At 42.2% G+C, this 21,323-nt stretch overlaps 1 protein-coding gene across 2 annotated transcripts in view; it reads right to left on the reverse strand.

Annotated features, from left to right (window-relative positions):
• LOC141049742 (alpha-2-macroglobulin-like protein 1) overlaps nucleotides 1-21,323 on the reverse strand; it is a 215,348-nt gene that overhangs the window by 102,698 nt on the left and 91,327 nt on the right. For both annotated transcript variants that reach the window (XM_073546464.1, XM_073546465.1), the window contains exons 18-19: nucleotides 12,855-13,032; nucleotides 6,219-6,444 (exon numbers count right to left, since the gene is read on the reverse strand). In XM_073546464.1, the coding sequence (XP_073402565.1) occupies nucleotides 6,219-6,444; nucleotides 12,855-13,032 (404 nt within the window). The remainder of the gene's footprint in view (nucleotides 1-6,218; nucleotides 6,445-12,854; nucleotides 13,033-21,323) is intronic.

Consider the following 21,323-nt stretch of genomic DNA (forward strand, 5'->3'; position numbering starts at 1 on the left):
CAGGGGTAGTAAAACTACCCGCCTTACCACCACCAGCATGATCAGGCACATGGCAGCAAAGCACCCGACTTTGTGGGCCCGACCCCAGCTCCAGGAACAGTGTCTGCGGGTGACACCACTGCTTCTTCCACTGTTGTGCATGCAAGCCAATCCCCTGTCCACGGTGTATGCGAAGATGCCTCCTGCCCTGCACCTGCTATTGCCCACAGTCAAATAGAACCATCATCAAGCACGTCCACTTCCTTGTCCCAGCGCAGCCTTCAGTTGTCCATACCCCAGTCTTTGGAACGTAAGCAGAAATACGCAGCCAACACCCCACAGGCCACAGTACTCAACTCTCATATTTCTCATCTGCTTGCGGTCGAAATGTTGCCTTTTTGGCTCGTGGAGATGGAAGTTTTACGCCACTATTTCTCCCGCCTGTGCCGTCCCGATATTACTCAAGCACATGTCCCACAACATTACCCATGCCCTCAACAATGCAGTTACTGGGAAAATACACCTAACCTCGGACAAGTGCTTGTGGCCAGGGATGGTACATCTCACTGACAGCACACTGGGTTAACATAGTGGAAGCCGGGACCCAGTCAGACCTTGGGATGGAGCACATCCTCCTGATGCCAAGGATTGTGGGCCCTATGTCACTCAGGGTTGCCCCCATTGTGTACAGCTCCTGTACCTCCTCCTCTTCAGCCTCCATGTCAGAAATGAGCACATCAGTCACAAGCTGGAAGCACTGCAGCACTGCCAAAGCAAAGCTGCAACAGGCTGTGCTGAAGCTAATTTGCTTAGGTGACAAACCGCACAATGCTTAAGAGTTGATAGCTTTGAAAGAGCAGGCAGATGTGTGGCTGACACTGCTAAATCTCCAGCCAGGCATGGTTGTGTGTGACAATGGCAGGAACATGGTGGCGGCTTTGAGGCAAGGCGAACTGACACACGTACCATGCCTGGCCCATGTGCTGAATCTCGTTGTTAAACGTTTTCTAAAAAGCTATCCGGAGCTGCCGGATCTCTGGTTAAAGTACGCCACCTGTGTGCACATTTTAGAAAGTCAGCTACAGCTTCAGCCGCCCTTGCCATGCTTCAGCAACGATTGCAGATTCCGGCTCACAGACTGGTGTGTGATGTACCCACGCGTTGGAACTCTACACTGCATATAATAAAAAGGATTTGTGAGCAGAAGCGGGCAGTTGTTGAATACCAGCAGCAACAAGGCTGTCGTTTTTCAGATTTGACTCCACACATAAGACCTCAGGAGTGGACATGGATGTCTGAAATATGTAGCATCCTCCAAAACTTTGAGGAGTCAACCAAGATGGTGAGCGGTGATGACGCCATAATTAGCATCACCATCCCGCTCATCTGCATTCTGAAAAGCTCTCTGCTCACAATGAAAGAGGAGGCATTGCAGGCGGAGCACGAGGGCATGGTTCAAGGAACCATACAGGGTGATTACACACAGCCCAGCCTCGTGTCGTCACAACGTGGATTGGTTGACAATGAGGAAGAGGAGGAAAAACAGGAGCTACTTTCATGCGCTATAGACGGGACTACAACCACAACTGTCATGCCGTCTGTTCAGCGTGGATGGCCTGAACACAGGGAAGAAGATGAAGAGGAGGATGAGGAGGAGGACACATTGGCCAGTCGTCCTGTTGGTGAGACACAGAAGGCTTGCCTGTTACCAGTCTTGCACGCATGGCTGACTTTATGTTGCGCCGCCTTTCCCGTGACCCTCGTATTGTCAAAATATTGGGTACCAGTCATTACTGGCTAGTGACACTTTTAGACCCACGGTACAAGTATAACTTTCAATCTCTTGTTCCAGAGGCAGACATGTGTAACAAAATTTTGCAGTACCATAGGGCCATTGTTGCTGAATTATTGAAAAAATTCCCATCTCAAAACGCTGGCGGCAAAGATAACAGTTCGTTGGCCAACCAAGCAGGACAGGCGAGACAGACAGAAGTCCACTCCAGCAGAGGTAGGGGAGCACTGGCAAAGTTCTGGGACAGTTTTCTAAGACCCTCCCATCGCCCATGCGCTGAGGCGCGGGGTATTCTCACAAGGAATGCAATCTTCTCTAAGATGCTGAGGGAGTACCTTGCTGACGGTACCAACGTCCTCCGTGATTCCTCTGTGCCTTTTAATTATTGGGTATCCAAGCTTGACACGTGGCATGAGCTGGCTCTTTACGCCTTGGAGGTTCTGGCCTGCCCTGCCGCTAGCATTTTGTCCGAGCAGGTTTTTAGTGCTGCTAGCGGCATTATCACAGATAAGAGCATTCACCTTTTTACGGAAAATGCAGACAGGCTGACTCTTATAAAAATGAACAAGGGATGGATTGGGCCTGACTTCCCAACACCACCAAAAGATGACAGCGAAGCATAAACTCCAATTTAGTGTTTTTTTTGGGAGGTGTATTACCATGCGCCTCTTCACAACTAAACATGCATATACATTTCCTGATTTTGGCTATTTGGTGTTGTCCTCCTCGTTCTCCTCATCCTCACCGTCCACCACCACTTCAACACCAGGGTGAACGTATTCAGTCATGCTCCGGCCACTCTATGTTTGGGCAAGGGTGTTATGATGCCCGTCACCAAAATACAAAAAATATGCACACCCCCACAGGGGAAATGTTTTCTAGCCTATATACAAAATGTATGGGCATTCCAAGTCTAGGAGTCCCGCTCCTAGAAATTGGGCCTATTTTTTAATCAGGCCTTCATCCACGTCTCATCATCCACCGCCACTAGATCAAAGGGTTTACGTGTTCCATGCAGCTACAGCCAGTGTCGCATTATTAACAAGGGTGGGTGGTTAGGCTGTGCGTAAAAGACTTCTTCTGAAAAAGGTTGAGGTGTACCCCACAGGGGTAATGTTTGCCATCCAATACACAGTGTATGGGCATTCCAAGTCTAGGAGACACGCTCCTTTAAATTGGGCATAAGTTTTAATCAGGCCTTCCTCCACATATCATCCACCGCAACTAGATCAAAAGGGTTCATGTGTTCCGTGCAGCTACAGCCAGTGTCGCATTATTAACAAGGTGGGTGGATAGGCTGTGCATAAGACTTGTTCTGAAAAAGGTTGAAGTGTACCCCACAGGGGAAATGTTTGCCAGCCTATACACAAAGTGTATGGGCATTCCAAGTCTAGGAGTCCCGCTCGTAGATATTGGGCCTATTTTTTAATCAGGCCTTCCTCCACGTCTCATCATCCACCGCCACTAGATCAAAAAGGATTTATGTGTTCCGTGCAGCTACAGCCAGGGTCGCATTATTAACAAGGGTGGGAGGTTAGACTGTGCGTAAATGACTTGTTCTGAAAAAGGTTGAGGTGTACCCCACAGGGGAAATGTTTGCCAGCCCATGCACAAAGTGTATGGTCATTCCAAGTCTAGGAGACACAATCCTTTAAATTGGGCATAGGTTTTAATCAGGGCTTCCTCCACATCTCATCAGCCATCACCACTAGATCACCACCATTAATGTGTTCCGTGCTGCTACAGCCAGTGTCGAATTCTGAACAAGGGTGGGTGGTTTTGATGGGTCTAAAATACTTGTTATGGAAGAGGTTGAGGTGTACCCCACAGGGGAAAATGTTTGCCAGCCAACACACTTATGGAATGGGCAATACAAGTCTAGGAGACCCCCTCCTTTTTAATGGGATTTTTTTGGTTAAGAGGCCCGCCTCCATGTTTCTTCCAAGGGGGGAATGGGGTGCATATGACCTGGTAGCAGGGCAGGCCTTGCAGTAAATGCATAATAAAACAGAATGGGAGTACAAAATGAATAATGTGAAGTGGATTTTCCTGGGCCCATCCAGTACCTGGGTTCTAAGGCATATTGGGGTGCATGTGACTTGGTAGCAGGGCAGGCCTTGCATTCAATGCAACATTTTTATGGAAGCCCTCCTGGACATCTCGTGAAAGGGGTATTGGGGTGCGTCGTAATTCTTGGCAGCCCATCCACTCACAGCATAGGCTATAACAGTTTTGGAGACCCACTGTTTAATAATGGCCCTTTAAACAGATTAATGCTGCCTGATGCCCCTGTAAAAATAGGCTCTGTGACTTTAACAGTCCCTCCTTCATAAATGAAACAAGATGGGTCTGCTTATGTGTCACACACCACATGGCCAGCTAGGGTTGGTGAATGTTACAATGACATTGCCCAGTGAATGCATTTGTTTTGGCTGAAAGCAATGTTAATGTTGAAAAACACTTCAAAAATGCTGCGTTTGAACATATCCCAAGTGGTGGAGGAACATTTTGGTCTGGGGTTATTAAGTTTGCCTTATATACAAGTCATTAACTTGGAAAGGATGTACCTTAGCATATTTCCCAGCAAAATCCGTTTTGGTATGTTTTTTGGTGCACCGGTAAACTTGGCATGAATCTCTGACAACATTGTTTAAAGCTGTGAACAAGGAGTCAGGAATTCTTCCAGGGGAAATCCCCATGATGGCCCCGTGTTATTTGAGCAGTGTTTCCATCATTTTCAGATTTTTTCAGACCTTAAAAGGACCCCGGGGGGAATCGTGGTAAAAATGCTCGGGTCTCCCATAGACTAACATTGGGTTCGTTGTCCTGTCCGTGTATTCTGCGAGTATTCCAATTCGCTCGACACGAGCAACGAACACCCAAACATTTTAGTGCTCAACCATCACTAAAGCTTACATCTGGTCACTGGTGTCAGCTGATGGGACTACTGATCCCATCATCCGACACCTGCAGCCGCTAATTACATTAAGAGCAGGAGCGGCTGATGGGAGTATTGATCAGCCGCTCCTGCACTGTAAATAAATAATTTAAAAAAAGCGGCGTGGGTTCCCCTCTATTTCTGCTAACCAGCCAGACAAAACTCACAGCTGTGGGTTGCAACCCTCAGCTGTCAGCTTCAGCAAGGCTAGTTATTAAAAATAAAGGACTCCCCAGGCTGTTTTTTTTAATTATTTAAATAAGTAATTTAAAAAAACGGCATGGGGTCTCCCCCATTTTTGACAACCAACCTTGCTAAAGTAGACAGCTGGGGGCTGGTAAGGAGCCATGGATATTGGCCCCCCAGACTAAAAATAGCAGCCCTCAGCTGTCTAGAAAAGCCACATCTATTAGACGCGTCAATTCTGGAGCTTTGTCCGACTCTTCCCACTTGCCCTGTTGCGGTGTCAAGTGGGATTCATATTTGTGGGGTTGATGTCACCTTTGCATTGTCGGGTGACATCAAGCTCATGGCTTAGTAATAAAGGGGTGTGTATAAGACACCTAACCATTACTAATCCTATAGTTGTATGGTAAATAAAGACAAAGCCAAAATAAAGTCCTTTATTTCAAATAAGACTAAGCACAGTTTTCCATTTTTATTTAAACGCCTAAGTCCAGTGAAGCCCTTATTCTTCTGTAATAAAAGTGATATAAAAGAACAACAATATACCATACCTGTCCTTTGTTCTGTCCCACGCCGTAATCCATGTCTGCGGGATAAACAGTTTTCAACCTGGATGGTACCAAGATGCGTCCGTCCAAGCTGAGAACCACTGGTGACCGAGCTGCTGCGAGCGCAGCCTTAGAGACTGGTGGTGACATAATAGAGGTTACGTCCAGTCACTGAGGCTCCGTTCCCAGCTGGGCTGAACTGCGATGACCTCGGTGAGATCCCCACTAGCACGGTGAGAAAAACTCTAATGAGAAAAAAATGAACTTTTTTGAATTTACCAAATGGCTGCATTGAATACTTTCCCTACCCACTGTAGATTTTTCCCAAACTGTTAAAGTTGACAAGCTTTTGAAATGATGTGCCCAGCTGCAAAAATTACTTGGACCCGCCAAGTGACTGCATATGTGGTTATATGCCATCAAAATTTCTGTGTCATTCTATATGTAAAACATTGGTCTCCATCCCAGAGCTACGTATTTTTGTGAAACTGCAAGTTGGAGAGGCATCAAGTTTGAAGAAAACTAATTTTTGGATTATTCCTAAACATACGTGCCCATTTCTGGTACAATTGTTTTATTATGTGGTAGAATAGGGGTTTCCTGGACGTTAGAGAGTGGGATATCTGAAACTCTAACCACAATCACCACTAATACTATGCAACCCAACAAGTACGAAATAATGACGTGACAAGTAATTGTACATGTTGCCCTTCAGCAAAAATGGCAAATGTGATATATGAAGAAATAACCAAATAGACTTTGATCATTTTATCACCTTGATACACTGCTTCAAGTAATTAAACACATTGGCTTTCAGAGTAAATGTCTCTCCCCGGATCACAGAGTACGGCAAGGCAAGGTCCACAAAGAATGGCTGGAAAACTCTGAGGGGTACAGAGGGTGAAAGGCCAAACCCATCCGGTCCCATACAGATGGCTCCTGCCGTCCAATCTGTAATAGTATCTGGAGATAAGTGCTGGAGCTCAACCACACCAGAGTTACTGAAAAAAAGGAAAAAAACATCAGTTAATCAATTATGATTAATACATAAACTTCATATCCAATAGTCTCTAAGATTACATGGTCACAGGTTAAAATACAGGGTGTCCCTAAAGTCTGGATACATAGGACTCATAGGCAAAAATACATATTTTCAAGAAATTAAATGTATTAATAACATATATTAGTAATAATTTAATGTTTTATTCAATCTGACTATTAAATAACGTCATCAATATTATTTCCACCATTTACCATGCAAAGTTTGATGCACTTTGCAAAATTCTATTACAGTTAATTAAATTAAATCAAATCAAATGAATGTATATGCATTTTTTTTATTCTTTTTCACATCGTAGCAAAATACAAGAATATTTTCTCGTGAATTGCAGCCATATGGTTTGTCTCTTGGTTAAAAATTAAAAGATCCTACTATGAAATGCAATTATTGACTAGGATGAGATCTATCATCGAAATACAGACATAAAAACAGTATTTATTTATTTTATTTATTTATTTTACTCATTTATATAGCACCATTATTTCCACAGCGCTTTATAGACATCATTTGCAGCTCTTTTCAGTTATTTTAACAATGGATCAATGGGAAACTCGAACTTTTTAATGTTGTCTTTATTTCCTTTTATTATCTCTTTGGACAACATTTTTGGTGGACATTTTTAATACGCACGCAGCAATGGCATAAAGTGAGACTAGGGACTTTTTTTTTTTTAAGTGGCGGAGGAATACAGTGCGGAAGGATACCTACCTTCCGTCATTGGATTCCTGCAGCCCGTAGAGAACGGCAGCAACAGCTGATGCTGCAGTTCTCTACCCAAGATCGTCGTGGGACACACTCGTGGACTGCTTCGGATCGTGGGAGAGTATTTTGTGGTTTGTTATGTTAATATTTATTCCGTAAAAGACAATGGCTTCGGGGAACAATGTGACAAGTATTGGTAAGTATGTTACTCTATGTTATATGTACTGTATGTCTATGTATGTATTGTATGAATGTATTGTATGTATGTAGTATATATGTGGTATGTATGTAGCATGTAGTATGTATGTAGTATGTATGTAGCATGCATGTAGCATGCAGTATGTATGTAGCATGCATGTAGTATATATGTAGTATGTATGTAGCATGTAGTATGTATGTAGTATGCATGTGGTATGTATGTAGCATGTAGTATGTATGTAGCATGTAGTATGTATGTAGCATGCATGTAGTATGTATGTAGTATGTATGTAGTATATATGTAGTATGTATGTAGTATGTATGTAGTATGTATGTAGTATGTATGTAGCATGTAGTATGTATGTAGCATGCATGTAGTATGTATGTAGTATGTATGTAGTATATATGTAGTATGTATGTAGCATGTAGTATGTATGTAGCATGCATGTAGTATATATGTAGTATGTATGTAGTATATATGTAGTATGTATGTAGCATGCATGTAGTATATATGTAGTATGTATGTAGCATGTAGTATGTATGTAGCATGCATGTAGTATGTATGTAGTATGTATGTAGTATGTATGTGGTATGTAGCATGTATGTAGTATGTATGTAGTATGTATGTAGTATATATGTATGTAGCATGCATGTAGTATATATGTAGTATGTATGTAGCATGTAGTATGTATGTAGCATGCATGTAGTATGTATGTAGTATGTATGTAGTATGTATGTGGTATGTATGTAGCATGTAGTATATATGTAGTATGCATGTTGTATGTATGTAGCATGTATGTAGCATGTAATTTTTTTTTTTTTTTTTTACATTCAACACATTAGCCGGATGATGGGACTACTACTGTCCCATCATTGGCTAATGTGTCGATCACTGTCATGGTAGCAGGCATCGCCCGATGGGACTTGTAGTCCCATCGGACGATGCCTGCACAGACCCCCGAAGCCTGCACAGCCCCCCGGCAGGCCGGCACAGCCCCCCGGAGCCTGCACAGCCCCCCGGCAGGCCGGCACAGCCCCCCGGCAGGCCGGCACAGCCCCCCCGGCAGGCCGGCACAGCCCCCCGGCGTCTGCACAGCCCCCCGGCAGGCCGGCACAGCCCCCCGGCAGGCCGGCACAGCCCCCCGGAGCCTGCACAGCCCCCCGGCAGGCCGGCACAGCCCCCCGGCAGGCCGGCACAGCCCACCGGAGCCTGCACAGCCCCCCGGCAGGCCGGCACAGACCACCGGAGCCTGCACAGACCCCCTGGCAGGCCGGCACAGCCCCCCGAAAGGCCCGTACAGACCCCAGAGAGGCTGTACAAGGGAAAAACAGGATTTTTCTTATTCCGATACCGGAAGTCCCATAGACTTGAATGGGACTTCCGGTATCGGAATCGGCGATACCGATACTTTTTTTTAAGATCGGCCGATCCATTCCGATCCGATACTTTGAAGTATCGGACGGTATCGCTCAACTCTAATTGTCACCAATTTTGTTGTAACTGAGTTAAAAAATATGATATTGGTCTGAACACCTCATTTATATTTGTTGGTATATGCAACAGTTGTGGACTTCTTTGTTTGTGTGAAGGAGGACTTTATGCTGATCTGACAATAGATGGCGATGTTGTGTAAAGTTTCCTTGCTTAATGTATTGTAAAAGATAAGGTCTCTTGTACTTACAGTTTTGCTTTCTTCTTCCTGATGCAGCACTGAATGACTGTGCATTTTTCCTTTACCTCATGTTCTGAGAAGTAAAAGCTTGCTTTCTCATGTAATCTGCTCTGTGAAGTTTGTACTGCAACTGTGGGTATCCAGAAGCTGTGCAACAATATTGACCTGGACACCTTTTTCACCAAAGCAAATCTGTCTCAAAATGTTATGGAAATAAAGACACACCGAGCTGCTCTGTCGTTGTGATGTCACCAGAGGCTGCAGAATCGCCGACAAGAGCTGTCCATGTCCACTCTGAGCCGTCTGAGATCGGTACCGGGCATAAAAGGAAGGCAGTTACCAACAACCTGCCTGTTAGTTCTTAGGCACATAGTAAAAAAAATAAATAGTCCTGGGTAAGCCCTTTAAGTAACATAGTAACATAGTTTTGAAGGCTGAAGGAAGACCTTATGTCCATCTAGTTCAGCCTATTTTTAGTGCAGCTGTTCTGCATTGTTGATCCTGGGGGAGGCAAAAAACCCACAGAGTAGAAGCCAATTTTGTCCATAGGGAAAAAAATTCCTTCCCCTAAGCTGGGTCAACCACCTACCTATATTATGTTATTCGCAACCTTCTATACTGCTACTCAAAAGAAAAGCATCCATTCGTTTCTTAAATTCATTCAGTGAGTTGGCCATCACCACTTCCTCAGGAAGAGAATTCCAGAGCCTCACTGCTCTTACCGTGAAGAACCCTCTTCTATGCTGGTGCAGAAATTGTCTTTCCTCCAAACGAAGAGAATGCCCCCTTGTTCTTGTCACAGTCCTTGGTACAAACAGTTCATTGGAGAGATCTCTGTATTGCCCTCTGATATACTTGTACATATATATTAGGTCTCCCCTAAGTCTTCTCTTTTCTAGAGTAAATAGACCTAATTTTGATAACCTTTCTGGGTATTGTAGTGAACCAACTCCATTTATCATTTTAGTAGCCCGCCTTTGAACCCTTTCAAGATCAGTAATGTCTTTCTTGAGCACCGGCGTCCAAAATTGCACACAATACTCCAAGTGTGGTCTGACGAGTGATTTGTACAGAGGGAGAATTATGATTTCATCTCGTGTCCCCAGACCTCTTCTAATGCATCCCATGACCCTATTTGCTTTGGTGGCAGCTGCCTGACACTGGGCACTCCAATTTAGCTTCTTATTAACTAAGATGCCTAAGTCTTTTTCCATGTCTGATTTCCCCAGCAGTTTCCCATTTAGTAAGTAATTGTAGCATCTGTTTCTCCTTCCCATGTGCATAACCTTACACTTATCTGTGTTAAACCTCATTTGCCATTTTTCAACCCAATTTTCCAATTTACTCAAATCTGTCTGTAGTTGCAAACTGTCCTCCTTTGTGTTAACTACCTTACATAGTTTTGTATCATCTGCAAATACTGATATTTTACTGTGTAAACCATCCACTAGATCATTAATAAATATATTAAATAGTAGGGGGCCCAATACAGAACCCTGTGGTACCCCACTAGTAACCCTGACCCTATCTGAGTATGCACCATTAATAACCACTCTTTGTTTTCTATCACTAAGCCAGCTACCTACCCATCTACACACATTTTCCCCTAGCCCAAGCTTTCTCATCTTACTTACCAATCTTTTATGTGGGACAGTGTCAAATGCTTTAGAGAAGTCAAGATAAATGACATCCAATGATTCTCCTTGGTCCATTTGAGAGCTTACATCCTCATAGAAGCTGATCAGGTTAGTTTGACAGGAGCGATCCTTCATAAATCCATGTTGATATGGAGTTAAACATTTATTAACATTGAGATATTCCATAATGGTATCCCTTAGAAACCCTTCAAAAATTTTACCCACAACAGATGTTAAGCTTACCGGCCTATAGTTTCCAGGTTCCCTTTTACACCCCTTTTTGAATATTGGTACCACATTTGCTTGCCGCCAATCAAAAGGAACAGACCCTGTTTCTATAGAGTCTTTAAATATAAGGAATAGAGGCCTGTCTATCACATTACTTAACTCCCTTAATACCCGAGGGTGAATGCCATCAGGGCCTGGTGATTTGTCAATTTTAATCTTACTAAGGCGGTTCTGCACTTCTTCCTGGGTTAGGCAGGTAATACTTAATGGGGAGTTTACATTATCACTCTGCATTTCCCCTGGCAAATCCTTTTCCTGTGTGAACACTTGAGAAAAAAGTATTTAAAACATTTGCTTTTCCCAGATCGCTCTCTATGATTTCACCCTCATTGTTCTTTAAAGGGCCGACACCATCAATTTTAATCATTTTACTGTTTGTATAATTAAAGAATAGTTTGGGGTTTGTTTTACTTTCCTTAGCAATGAGTCTCTCAGTTTCCACTTTTGCTAAATGTATTTGTTTTTTACACATTTTATTTTTTTCTCTATAACTTTTTAATGCTTCTTCATTGCCTTCTTGTTTTAGCTTCTTAAATGCCTTGTTCTTGTTATTTATTGCCCTTTTTACATCCTTATTTAGCCACAATGGTGTTCTCCTGTTCCTAGCCCTTTTATTTCTGTACGGTATGGCTAGCTCGCAGTGGGTGTGTAAAACTGATTTAAATATTTCCCATTTATTTTCTGTGCTCCTATTTTTGAGGACATTGTCCCAATCAATTCGGCGAAGGTCCTCTCTAAGCTGATCAAACTTTGCTTTCCTGAAATTCAGCGTTTTTGTAACCCCCTTCCAGGGCACCTTACTGAAGGACAAGTGGAATTGTATTATATTGTGGTCACTGTTCCCTAGGTGCCCATCGACTCGTACTTCTGTTACTCTATCTGGCCTGTTGCTTAAAATTAAGTCCAGAAGGGCTGTCCCTCTAGTTGGGCCCTGCACAAGTTGTGACAGATAATTATCCTTGGTCACTGACAGAAATTGGTTTCCTTTCGGAGATACGCAGGTTTCAGTTTCCCAGTCTATGTCGGGGTAGTTGAAGTCCCCCATAATAATCACCTCATTGTGATTTGCTCCTTTGTTGCCAGTGACTTGGATATTGAGACAACTTCTCTGGATTTCCATTTATGAAGGCAACTCTAGATTGTAGACTTTGAACATAATACCTCTACCTCACGAGACAGTAATTTTAAATTGTCTTGATGTTGTAAAGGAGTTTTTCTTCAACAAGGAAATAATTCTGGGATCACCCACTTTAGTTGTCTTCCATTCTCTTCTGGGCATTTTGATGTTGCTGAGCTGTTCAGCGCATTACTTCATTTTCGGAAAAATGTACTAAATTAATTACCTACTAAAGTTTCTGCCTTCTCTCTGATAGTTTTCTTTCTTTCAACCTAATGATGGCCTACTCCTTGCATTGTCACCTCTTTGAATTTCATATTGCAAATTCTGATGAACAGCTACCAAATGCAAATTCAATGCTTGGAATTATCTCCAGACTATTTATCTCCTTAATTTCTCATGAAATAATGAAGGGACAGGTCATACCACACCAAAAATGGCTAATCAGTTAGTTGTCCTATTACTTTTGAGATTGCAACAATGGAAGGACTTTGTAAAAGATGACTGTAATCTCTAAACAATTAACACAACATTTTAGTTAAAGACCTTGCAATTAAGTCGAAAACCTACTCTTCATTCATAACATTTTGATGACTTTAATGCAAATTCTTGGTGGTGGGGTACAGAGACTGAATTATAAATACATGCCACTGTCTAAATAATTCTGGAAAATAACTGTCACACAATCATATGCATGTATTTTTTATCAAACACTGTATTTCTAACTAACACTCACCCAATAGGTGTCAGTTCCCATATCCAAGTTTCCGGAAAATACTTTCTAGTGACCCCTACTTTTTCTAGAGGATCTAGAATTTCATTGACAAGCTGTGGAAGAGCTATTCCACCCGCTCCTATTCCAGGTACTGCACCTGCACGCCCCGGCATACCTACTGGAATGGCTCCTCCATAACCTACAATGAGAAATAAAACAACAAGCAGTAATATTTTTTTCTTGTACACAACCTAAAACATTGTACTTAGTAGGCCCCCACAAAGAAGAAAATATCCATTTTATGAAGCGGATCTCAGAACAAGCCTATTCCACCAACACGATGATATGGACATGAACCGTACAAAGTGTTGTCAAACATTCTCCCTAGTCTATGGGAGTGCAAAATTTAGCAAATATATTTTAAATTTCAACTTTAAAGGGCGTTCAAGAGTTTGTAACCACTTGCACTTTTTATTACATACAGCAGTACTACATGCAAATATAAGAAGTATATGTAATTAAGGGGAATTCTAATCTTACCAGTTACCAAAAAATGTATTAGTACATTACTATAAAAGAAGGGAGCAGTGAAGAGGAGTGAGAAGGGGAATATTGCTGCATAAGCAACAGTAGTGACCACCGCGACTAGGAATAAAGACAAAGTTGCTGCATCTAAAATGTACAAGTCCAACTCTAAATGTGACTAGTGTTTCCCATATAACTTTTATATATAATATAATTTAAAATCAAATAATATATTTTGTATTGTACCAATTGTTAGGCGTCGAGTTCTCGCCACTGCACAGGGGGAATCTCAAGCCATGTCCTCTGTAGTCTCCCATTCTTCTGCAGCTGCAGAGGTTCCTGCTCAGCAGAAAAGTCAGTCCCAGCATCTTGCTCAGGCTAATGCTATCCATGTGGTTGCTGCTATTGCCCCAGGTTCAGCTATAGCTTCCAGCATTAGTTAGCGGCGAGCAGACGCTCCTGGGACTAAGTCCTGTTTTTCCTCATCTGAGCAGGCCCAGGAGACGACCGCTCATTGGTGGTCAGAGGTCACATGCTCAGGTCCTCAAGCAGCTCGGATTGGGCCATCAGGAAGGTCCTGGAAGGCTGCGGTTATAAAAGAACCGCATGGCCGTGCGCTAGTATAGACAATGTGGAGTGAGTGTTGTATGCACGTATGTATGTCTCTGGTGACTGACTCATTAAGAAACCCCTACCCTTGGTATGCATGTGTTAATCAGCCTTGCCAGGTAGTGCCTAGGCTGAGGCAGAGTCAGGGCCTAGCTTCAGCGCCAAGTAGTGGCTTTGCTTGTACACCACTGTGTAGATAAGCCCCTGATGGCGGTGGCTGCATCCTATATACACCGAAAAATAGGTGACAGATTCCCTTTAATGGCCTGTGTCTGTGAGTGAGTGCTGAGCAGTGGTGTAACTACAAAGTTATGGGCCCGGTGTGAACTTTCAAATGGGCACCCCCACCCTTGGCTGCCACTAGGAATTTCGGGGCTCCATACTGGCAAAATTTTTGGGGCCCCCTTGGGACCAGCCCAGGCTCCATCCCTCAAACTGTCCACAGCCCCACTGTTCCCATAACTCCACCCCTACATAGAGAATGAAAGGAGTGGAGGGCAGGTGTCTGACTTCTACACCATAGAATATAATGTCGCCCCCATATTATATAACACAGCCTCCCCCATGGAATATAATGTACCCCCATGGTATATAACACAGCCGCATAGTATATAGCACAGTACCACATGGTATATAGCACAGCACCACATGGTATACAGCACAGCCCTGCATGGTATACAGCACAGCCCCACATGGTATACAGCTCCCCATAGTATACAGCACAGCACCCCCCCATGATATACAGCACCGCATGGTATACAGACCCCCATGGTATACAGCACCCCCCATGGTATACAGCACGTCATCGCGCACCCGCTGTGACAGAGGTTGTTAAATATTAGTTATCAGTTATTGATTCTTATTACACTCAATTCTGTACTGAGCACATTGCCTTTCGCTGACATTACATATGTTATTTCTGTATTTAGCTCATTGTAAAATGTCCACACCATATAGAGAAAACATGTGCTCTGAGGTGGGGGGGCTTGCTCTGGGGGGGGGGGCTCTCTTCTTCTCTCTCTCTTCGAACACACTTCAGTGACATTTTACTCCAACAGTACAGTGAATGAACAGCTGGTATGTAAGTTAATCATGTGTTGCTTCCAGAGACTGATACATTCAGAATTCCAGGAAAGAAGTGGAACAAGCTTTGCTATGAACAAATGGACAATCTCATTGTAACTATTTCACCTATTTTGTTTTTCTGTAATGATCTTTTTTTGGGTGGACAATCCAAAAAACCACTAGATTTTTTTTATAAGAAACATTGTGATATTTGCTTTAGAGTATCACATTTGGTAACAAGTCCTGAATAAATAAATATACGAGAATAAGTATATTTAACATTTGGCCAAGCCAGCCAGTCACACCTTTAGTAGAGAAAGAGAGAAATTGAAAAATATTTTACAGTTGGTTGACATATTTCACAAGTTTGTGTCAGAGAAATCCAAAAATGATTGTGTAAGAATAGTGTCAAACAATACTATTGATGTTCCCGAGATTGACTGTAAAGTTATGGAGACTGAACAAGATGTGAAACAATTGTCTGTAACAATCACTCAAGGTGACCTTGCAGACATGGAAAAAGATGGAGGAAGCATAGGAGGAGACTTCAGAAATGACGTAGATGACGTACAAGGAACAGACGCACTAAAAATAGACCACTCAGAGGCCCAACTCCAAATTAAAGGTAGGAAAAATTTGTTAAAATTATGCAAAATCATTCCTGCATATGATAACAAAATCCATGTGTGCAGAAATTCAGAGATATTTGAGAGTTTTGCTGATAAGTTTGATTTAACTAATGAGGAGAAAAATCAGTTGTTTAAAATGTGGCTCCCTGTAACCTTTTGCAGCCAAGTAACCTTAAAGATATCTGGTGAGTCACATGTAAATTTAAATGATAAAGACAGATTAAAAATTCTGATTTTTTTGTGCATCGAATGAAAATTGTCCAGATATTGACATTCTTAAAAAATTAAGGATTAGTCGGAAAGAATGTACTTTTACATTCATGTCCGTATTTGAACGGTTGTACAAAACTATCATTAAAAATGTCAAAAAACAATCAATGATGAAAAAGTTTTGTAAACAAATTTGGGTTTCTAAATCCTGTATCTCGTGTTATTGCGTCACAAAAAGATTCTTTATTTGAATGTGCGCAATCCCTTGGTTTTGCTAGAAAACATGAGAATCGTGAAAGGGAAATAAATCGCACTAATTTTGTAAAATCAGATAGAGTAAAATCTTATCAGAAGCCAGTATTAAACTCTCCTAAACTGAGTTATCCCCGTAATCAAATCTATGACGAGCAAAGAATATCACATATTTGCTTTAAGCCCTATGAAATGATACAAGAGACCACAGAAAGAACGTCACAGAAAGAGTTAAAAATTCAAAGTTCTGACCTTCTATCTGTAAGGGTGTGTGCACACGCTGCGGATTCTGCTGCGGTTCCGCAGCGAATTTGGCCACTGCGGATCCGCAGCAGTATTTGCTGCAGTGTGCAGTACCATAATATCCTATGGATATTAAAAACCGCAGGGCAGATGGTGCGGATTTTTCCGTGCGGTTTTCCTGCGGTTTCTAAACCGAAAAAGAATTGACATGTCAATTCTTTCTGCGGATTCCGCTGCGGTTTGCCATCTCCTCCATTGTGGAGATGAAAAACCACAGGGCAAAACCACAGGCTAATCCGCAGGTAAAACCGCAGGTCTTTTGACCTGCAGATTTACCTGCGGATTTTACAAAATCCGCGCGGCCAAATTCGCACCCCAATCCGCAGCGTGTGCACATACCCTTAAAAGGTAAATGGCGGAATCTGACAGACAGAAACAGGTGACTTCTCAAAGGGACATAGGGGGTAAATTGTAGACGCTGGTCAGAGAATCCATTAGCTTAAAAATGGCAAGAGTTTTTCAGGACATTTTTGACAGAGAAATAAGATTTGGTTTAGGAATTGGCTAAAAATGTAATTATATGTTGTGTAAAAGTGTTATACAATGTATAAGTTATTTGTAATTATTTTATAGAGTATAATTCTGTAGTTCTATAGTTTTGTAGATATATATATATATATATTCTAACAGTATATATCGTATGCTTATGTAAGTAGAGACTGTATAACAGTTTTTTTTTTTATGTATAGTGAAAATTAAGATTTACTCCAGTAATAATATTTAGAATTACATTAAAGTCAATACCTATATGTATAGGATATTGCAATTGTTTTGTTTCTGTACGAATTTGATATTTAACTTTTATCATTTATTTTTTCCTTAGAATTTTCATTTCAAAGCAGGACTTAATCGGAAAAAATCTCTTTATGCCTTTATTTACACAGGAAGTTGTAATAACTGCATAATTTTATATCTTTAACTTAAAGGAAATAATATATAACTACCTCAATCTAAAATTAGTTTTCTGTGCTAATATTGTATGTCTTTACTGCATGGCATGCCAATCACAGCATGTGAAATCTGAACTCTGTTCTATTAATAAAAGAATTTTTGAGGGACCTCAACCTTTGCTAGTGAAAGGAATTTTTTTTAAGGCCTAAGTTTCAAGGTTCAGATACAATTGCAAACCCTTGTACCAAGTATAGCTACAACTCATCCTAATTTTCTTATGCTTCGTTTATCCATAAATAATTTACAAAGTTTTATGTTATGTGTATTTGGGGAATATTCAAAGAAATATTAAGATAATAAATTTAATAGTTTATAATGCGCATTGATAATTAGGATACAATAATTTGCGATAATGTACATGTATTCATACTTTTGTATGTGGATTCTGTGGTGTGAACTTATATGAGTCACAGTCTGAGTGACAGATACGTGTGTGTGAGCAGCTGCTAAGAGAGAATATGACCGTAAGAGTAATGTGATATGTGTGATGTATGAAAGAGGCCTCAGGACTCATTGTATGCAAGAAAAAAACCAAAAACCTTGTTTTAATGGGAAATAATGCAAATCAGTTTAATCAGAATATTAAGATACAAAATTAAATATTATCTACACAACATATATTTCTATATTTCTTTAGTAATTATTTCTTGATTTAGTTAATTGTGGATAAGTGTAATCATGTCAAATTGGTTAATTAAGAAAACCTACATCTAGATTAATTTTTTCCATAAGATAAATTTATGATATTTAGGCTGTGTGCCCACGATACGATTTTTAAGCATTTTTGCCACGATTTTCGGTGCGAAACGCTGCGAAAACGTTTAAAAATCTAGTACAGAATGCACCCCATGCATTCCTATGGCAATCCGCACATGCTGTGATAATGCTGCGCTTTTTTCCGCAGCGGAATCGCATCGCGGAAAAAACCACAGCATGCTCATTCTTTTGTGCGGAATAGCAAAGAATTGCCGCGATTCCGCACCCATAGGAATGCATGAGAATCGCTAATTCCCGCATGTGGCTATGCCCACCATGCGCGAAGTTAAGCGTCTCATGTGCGGTTGGTACCCACGGTGTGGAGGAGAGGAGACTGTCCTCCAGGCCCTGGGTACCATACCCCTGTAAAAAAAGAATAAAAAATGAAAAAAATCGGGTTATATTTACCTTCCGACGTCCCGCGCTACATTCCCGGCCTCAGCGTTCCCAGTAATGCCTTGCGGCAAGGTCCTGTGATGTCATAGTCTCGCGTGACTCTAGCGGTCTCGTGAGATTGCTATATCAACGCAAGACCAACGTCATCACAGGTCTTGCAAGGCATCGCTGGGAACGGGAGCATCGCTAAGACTGCGCGGGACGTCGGAAGGTAAATATACCCCGATTTTTTTATTTTTTTCTCATTTTTAACATTCTATCTTTTACTATTGATGCCGCATAGGCAGCCTCAATAGTTAAAAGCTGGTCACACTTGTCAAACACTATGTTTGATGAGTGTGACCAACCTGTCAATCACTTTCCAAGCGATGCTTCAAATCGCTTGGAAAGTGCTTGAATATCGCACGTGAAAATTGCGGCAAAATTGTTAACATAATCGCGGTAAAATCGCGGTGAAATCGTGCGGGGAAAAAAACGCTCGATTTCTGGGAAGGAGTCCGGTTTTAAGTGTCCGGATTTAAACGCAACATGGGCACATAGCCTAAATGTTATTTCAAATGGTTACATAGATGGGTAGACATCTTCATGATGCGGGCCCCCTCTGCTCATAGGGGCTCCATACGCCGGTCAGGGCATTAATGCCCTGACTGGCAGCCCTGGGGCCCGGGCCCCTAAGTGCTCAGGGGCCCCGTTGCAGCTGCGACCAGGGATGTTACGCCCCTGGTGCTGAGAGTGGATGCGCTAGTTGACCCTTGTGAGGCAGGTTATCCTCTACTCAGTACAGTCTGGCCACAGGCCGCAGCATGCATCAGTTAGTACTCAGGGCACAGTCAGGCCCTTAATTTCACAGGGCACAGCCAGGCCACATGCTGTGGCACACACCTGTTAGCACAAGTAGTACTAGAGCACAGATTCCCACATGCTCAGACGTGTTCCTTATTACCGCTCTGTGGAGTAACAGGGCAGGTTCTTTATGTTCTGTGCACACTGCGGGACGTTTAATAGAGCTACAGAGAGCAATACTTTTGTGTTCCGTGCACACTGTGTGCAGTGAACCCAGTGTGCTCTTTGTGAACGCTTACAGTGCAGCGCCACCACTGTCCACACTAGCTGCAGTTTTCCATCTCTGCACAGTGGACCCCGGGTTGCGAACGCACTATTACCATTATTTTTTTATTTAGTGCGTTCCGCAAACCCTAACATCATGTTTGTGTAGCGTCACTTTTTATTTACGGTATATTTTTTAATATCTGAAAAAAAGATTATTTTTATACTGAATGATTTTGGATCACATTAATACATAACATTGACTTTATGTCTTACACCATATTTTGCTTTTTTTGCATGTTTGGTACCTTTAAAACATATAGAAAGTGAAGGATATTAGAGAGGATGTCTTGTCTTTAGATTTGTTTGAAATAAGTTTGCATTTATAAAACTATCGCAATATTCAGATATCAGCGCTAGAGTTGAGCGAAACGGGACGGTCAATTTCAGAAATCGCCGACTTTCGCCAAAGTCGGGTTTCATGAAACGAAACCCGACCATAGCGTGAGGTCGGTCATGAGGTCGGCGACCTGCGTGCCAAAGTCGCGTTTCAAATGATGCTTTCAGCGCCTTTTTTTAGCCAATGATGGAGGACGCACACTGTTGGCAACGCGATGACATGTGCAGCGGCCACCACCATCTTAGAGAAGGGCATAGAAGTGATTGGCTTGCTTTGTGTGGTGTCACAGGGCTATAAAAGGCCGTGACCGCTGACCGCCATCTTACTTCTGCCAATCTTAGAATAGGGAGAGGTGCTGCTGCTGATTCTGACTAGGGAGAGCGTTAGGCAGGGAAGAATAAAAAAAATAGCTTCTGCTGATAGCGCTTTTCACTGTACAGTTAGTGTGCAGTGAAAGGGGAGGATTTTGTTGTGTGCAGCAGCGCTGGTGGCGATTAGGCTGCCTTTTCAGGCTACCTTATAGCTGCATTGGTGTGTGCACACTGCTGTTCAAACTGATTTTTTCAAAGCACTCCAATTTTTTTTATTTTGTTCTGCTCAGTTACCAAGCTTTCATTTTTTCACACACCGTATAGCGGTGTACGGTTCTCACACACTACCGTGTACTGGCTGCCTGGTATCATGGACACATATAAGCTATCTGCATGTGACTGGAAAAACAAGCCAAGGAGATTTTCCATTTTTCCAGACCTACACCCTATCGAGTGGTCTGCTTTTCAAACAGTTTCGTATATCTGCTGTTTGAGTACGGTCCAAACTATACAGAGACAGCGTGTGTCACTCCATATAAACATAGACGGAGATTAACAATTTTCCATAAAGACACCATATAGCGGTGTATGCTCCTCACACACTACCGTGAACTGGCTGCCTGGTATCACGGACACATACAAGCTATCTGTGTGTGACTCTGGAAAAACAAGCCGAGGAGATTTTCCATTTTTTCAGACCTACACCCTATCGAGCGGTCCACTTTTCAAACAGTTTCGTATATCTGCTGTTTGAATACGGTCCAAACTATACAGAGACAGCGTGTGTCACTCCATATAAACATAGACGGAGATTGACATTTTTCCATACAGACACCGTATAGCGGTGTATGCTCCTCACACACTACCGTGTACTAGCTGCCTGGTATCACGGACACATATAAGCTATCTGTGTGTGACTCTGGAAAAACAAGCCGAGGAGATTTTCCATTTTTCCAGACCTACACCGTATTGAGCTGTCCGATTCTCAAACAGTATTGTATATCTGCTGTTCGCATTACAGTCACATCTATACAGA

This window comes from Dendrobates tinctorius, unplaced genomic scaffold (assembly GCF_039654945.1).
Source record: "Dendrobates tinctorius isolate UK_male_01 unplaced genomic scaffold, ASM3965494v1 ptg000147l, whole genome shotgun sequence".
Lineage (NCBI taxonomy): Eukaryota > Metazoa > Chordata > Amphibia > Anura > Dendrobatidae > Dendrobates > Dendrobates tinctorius.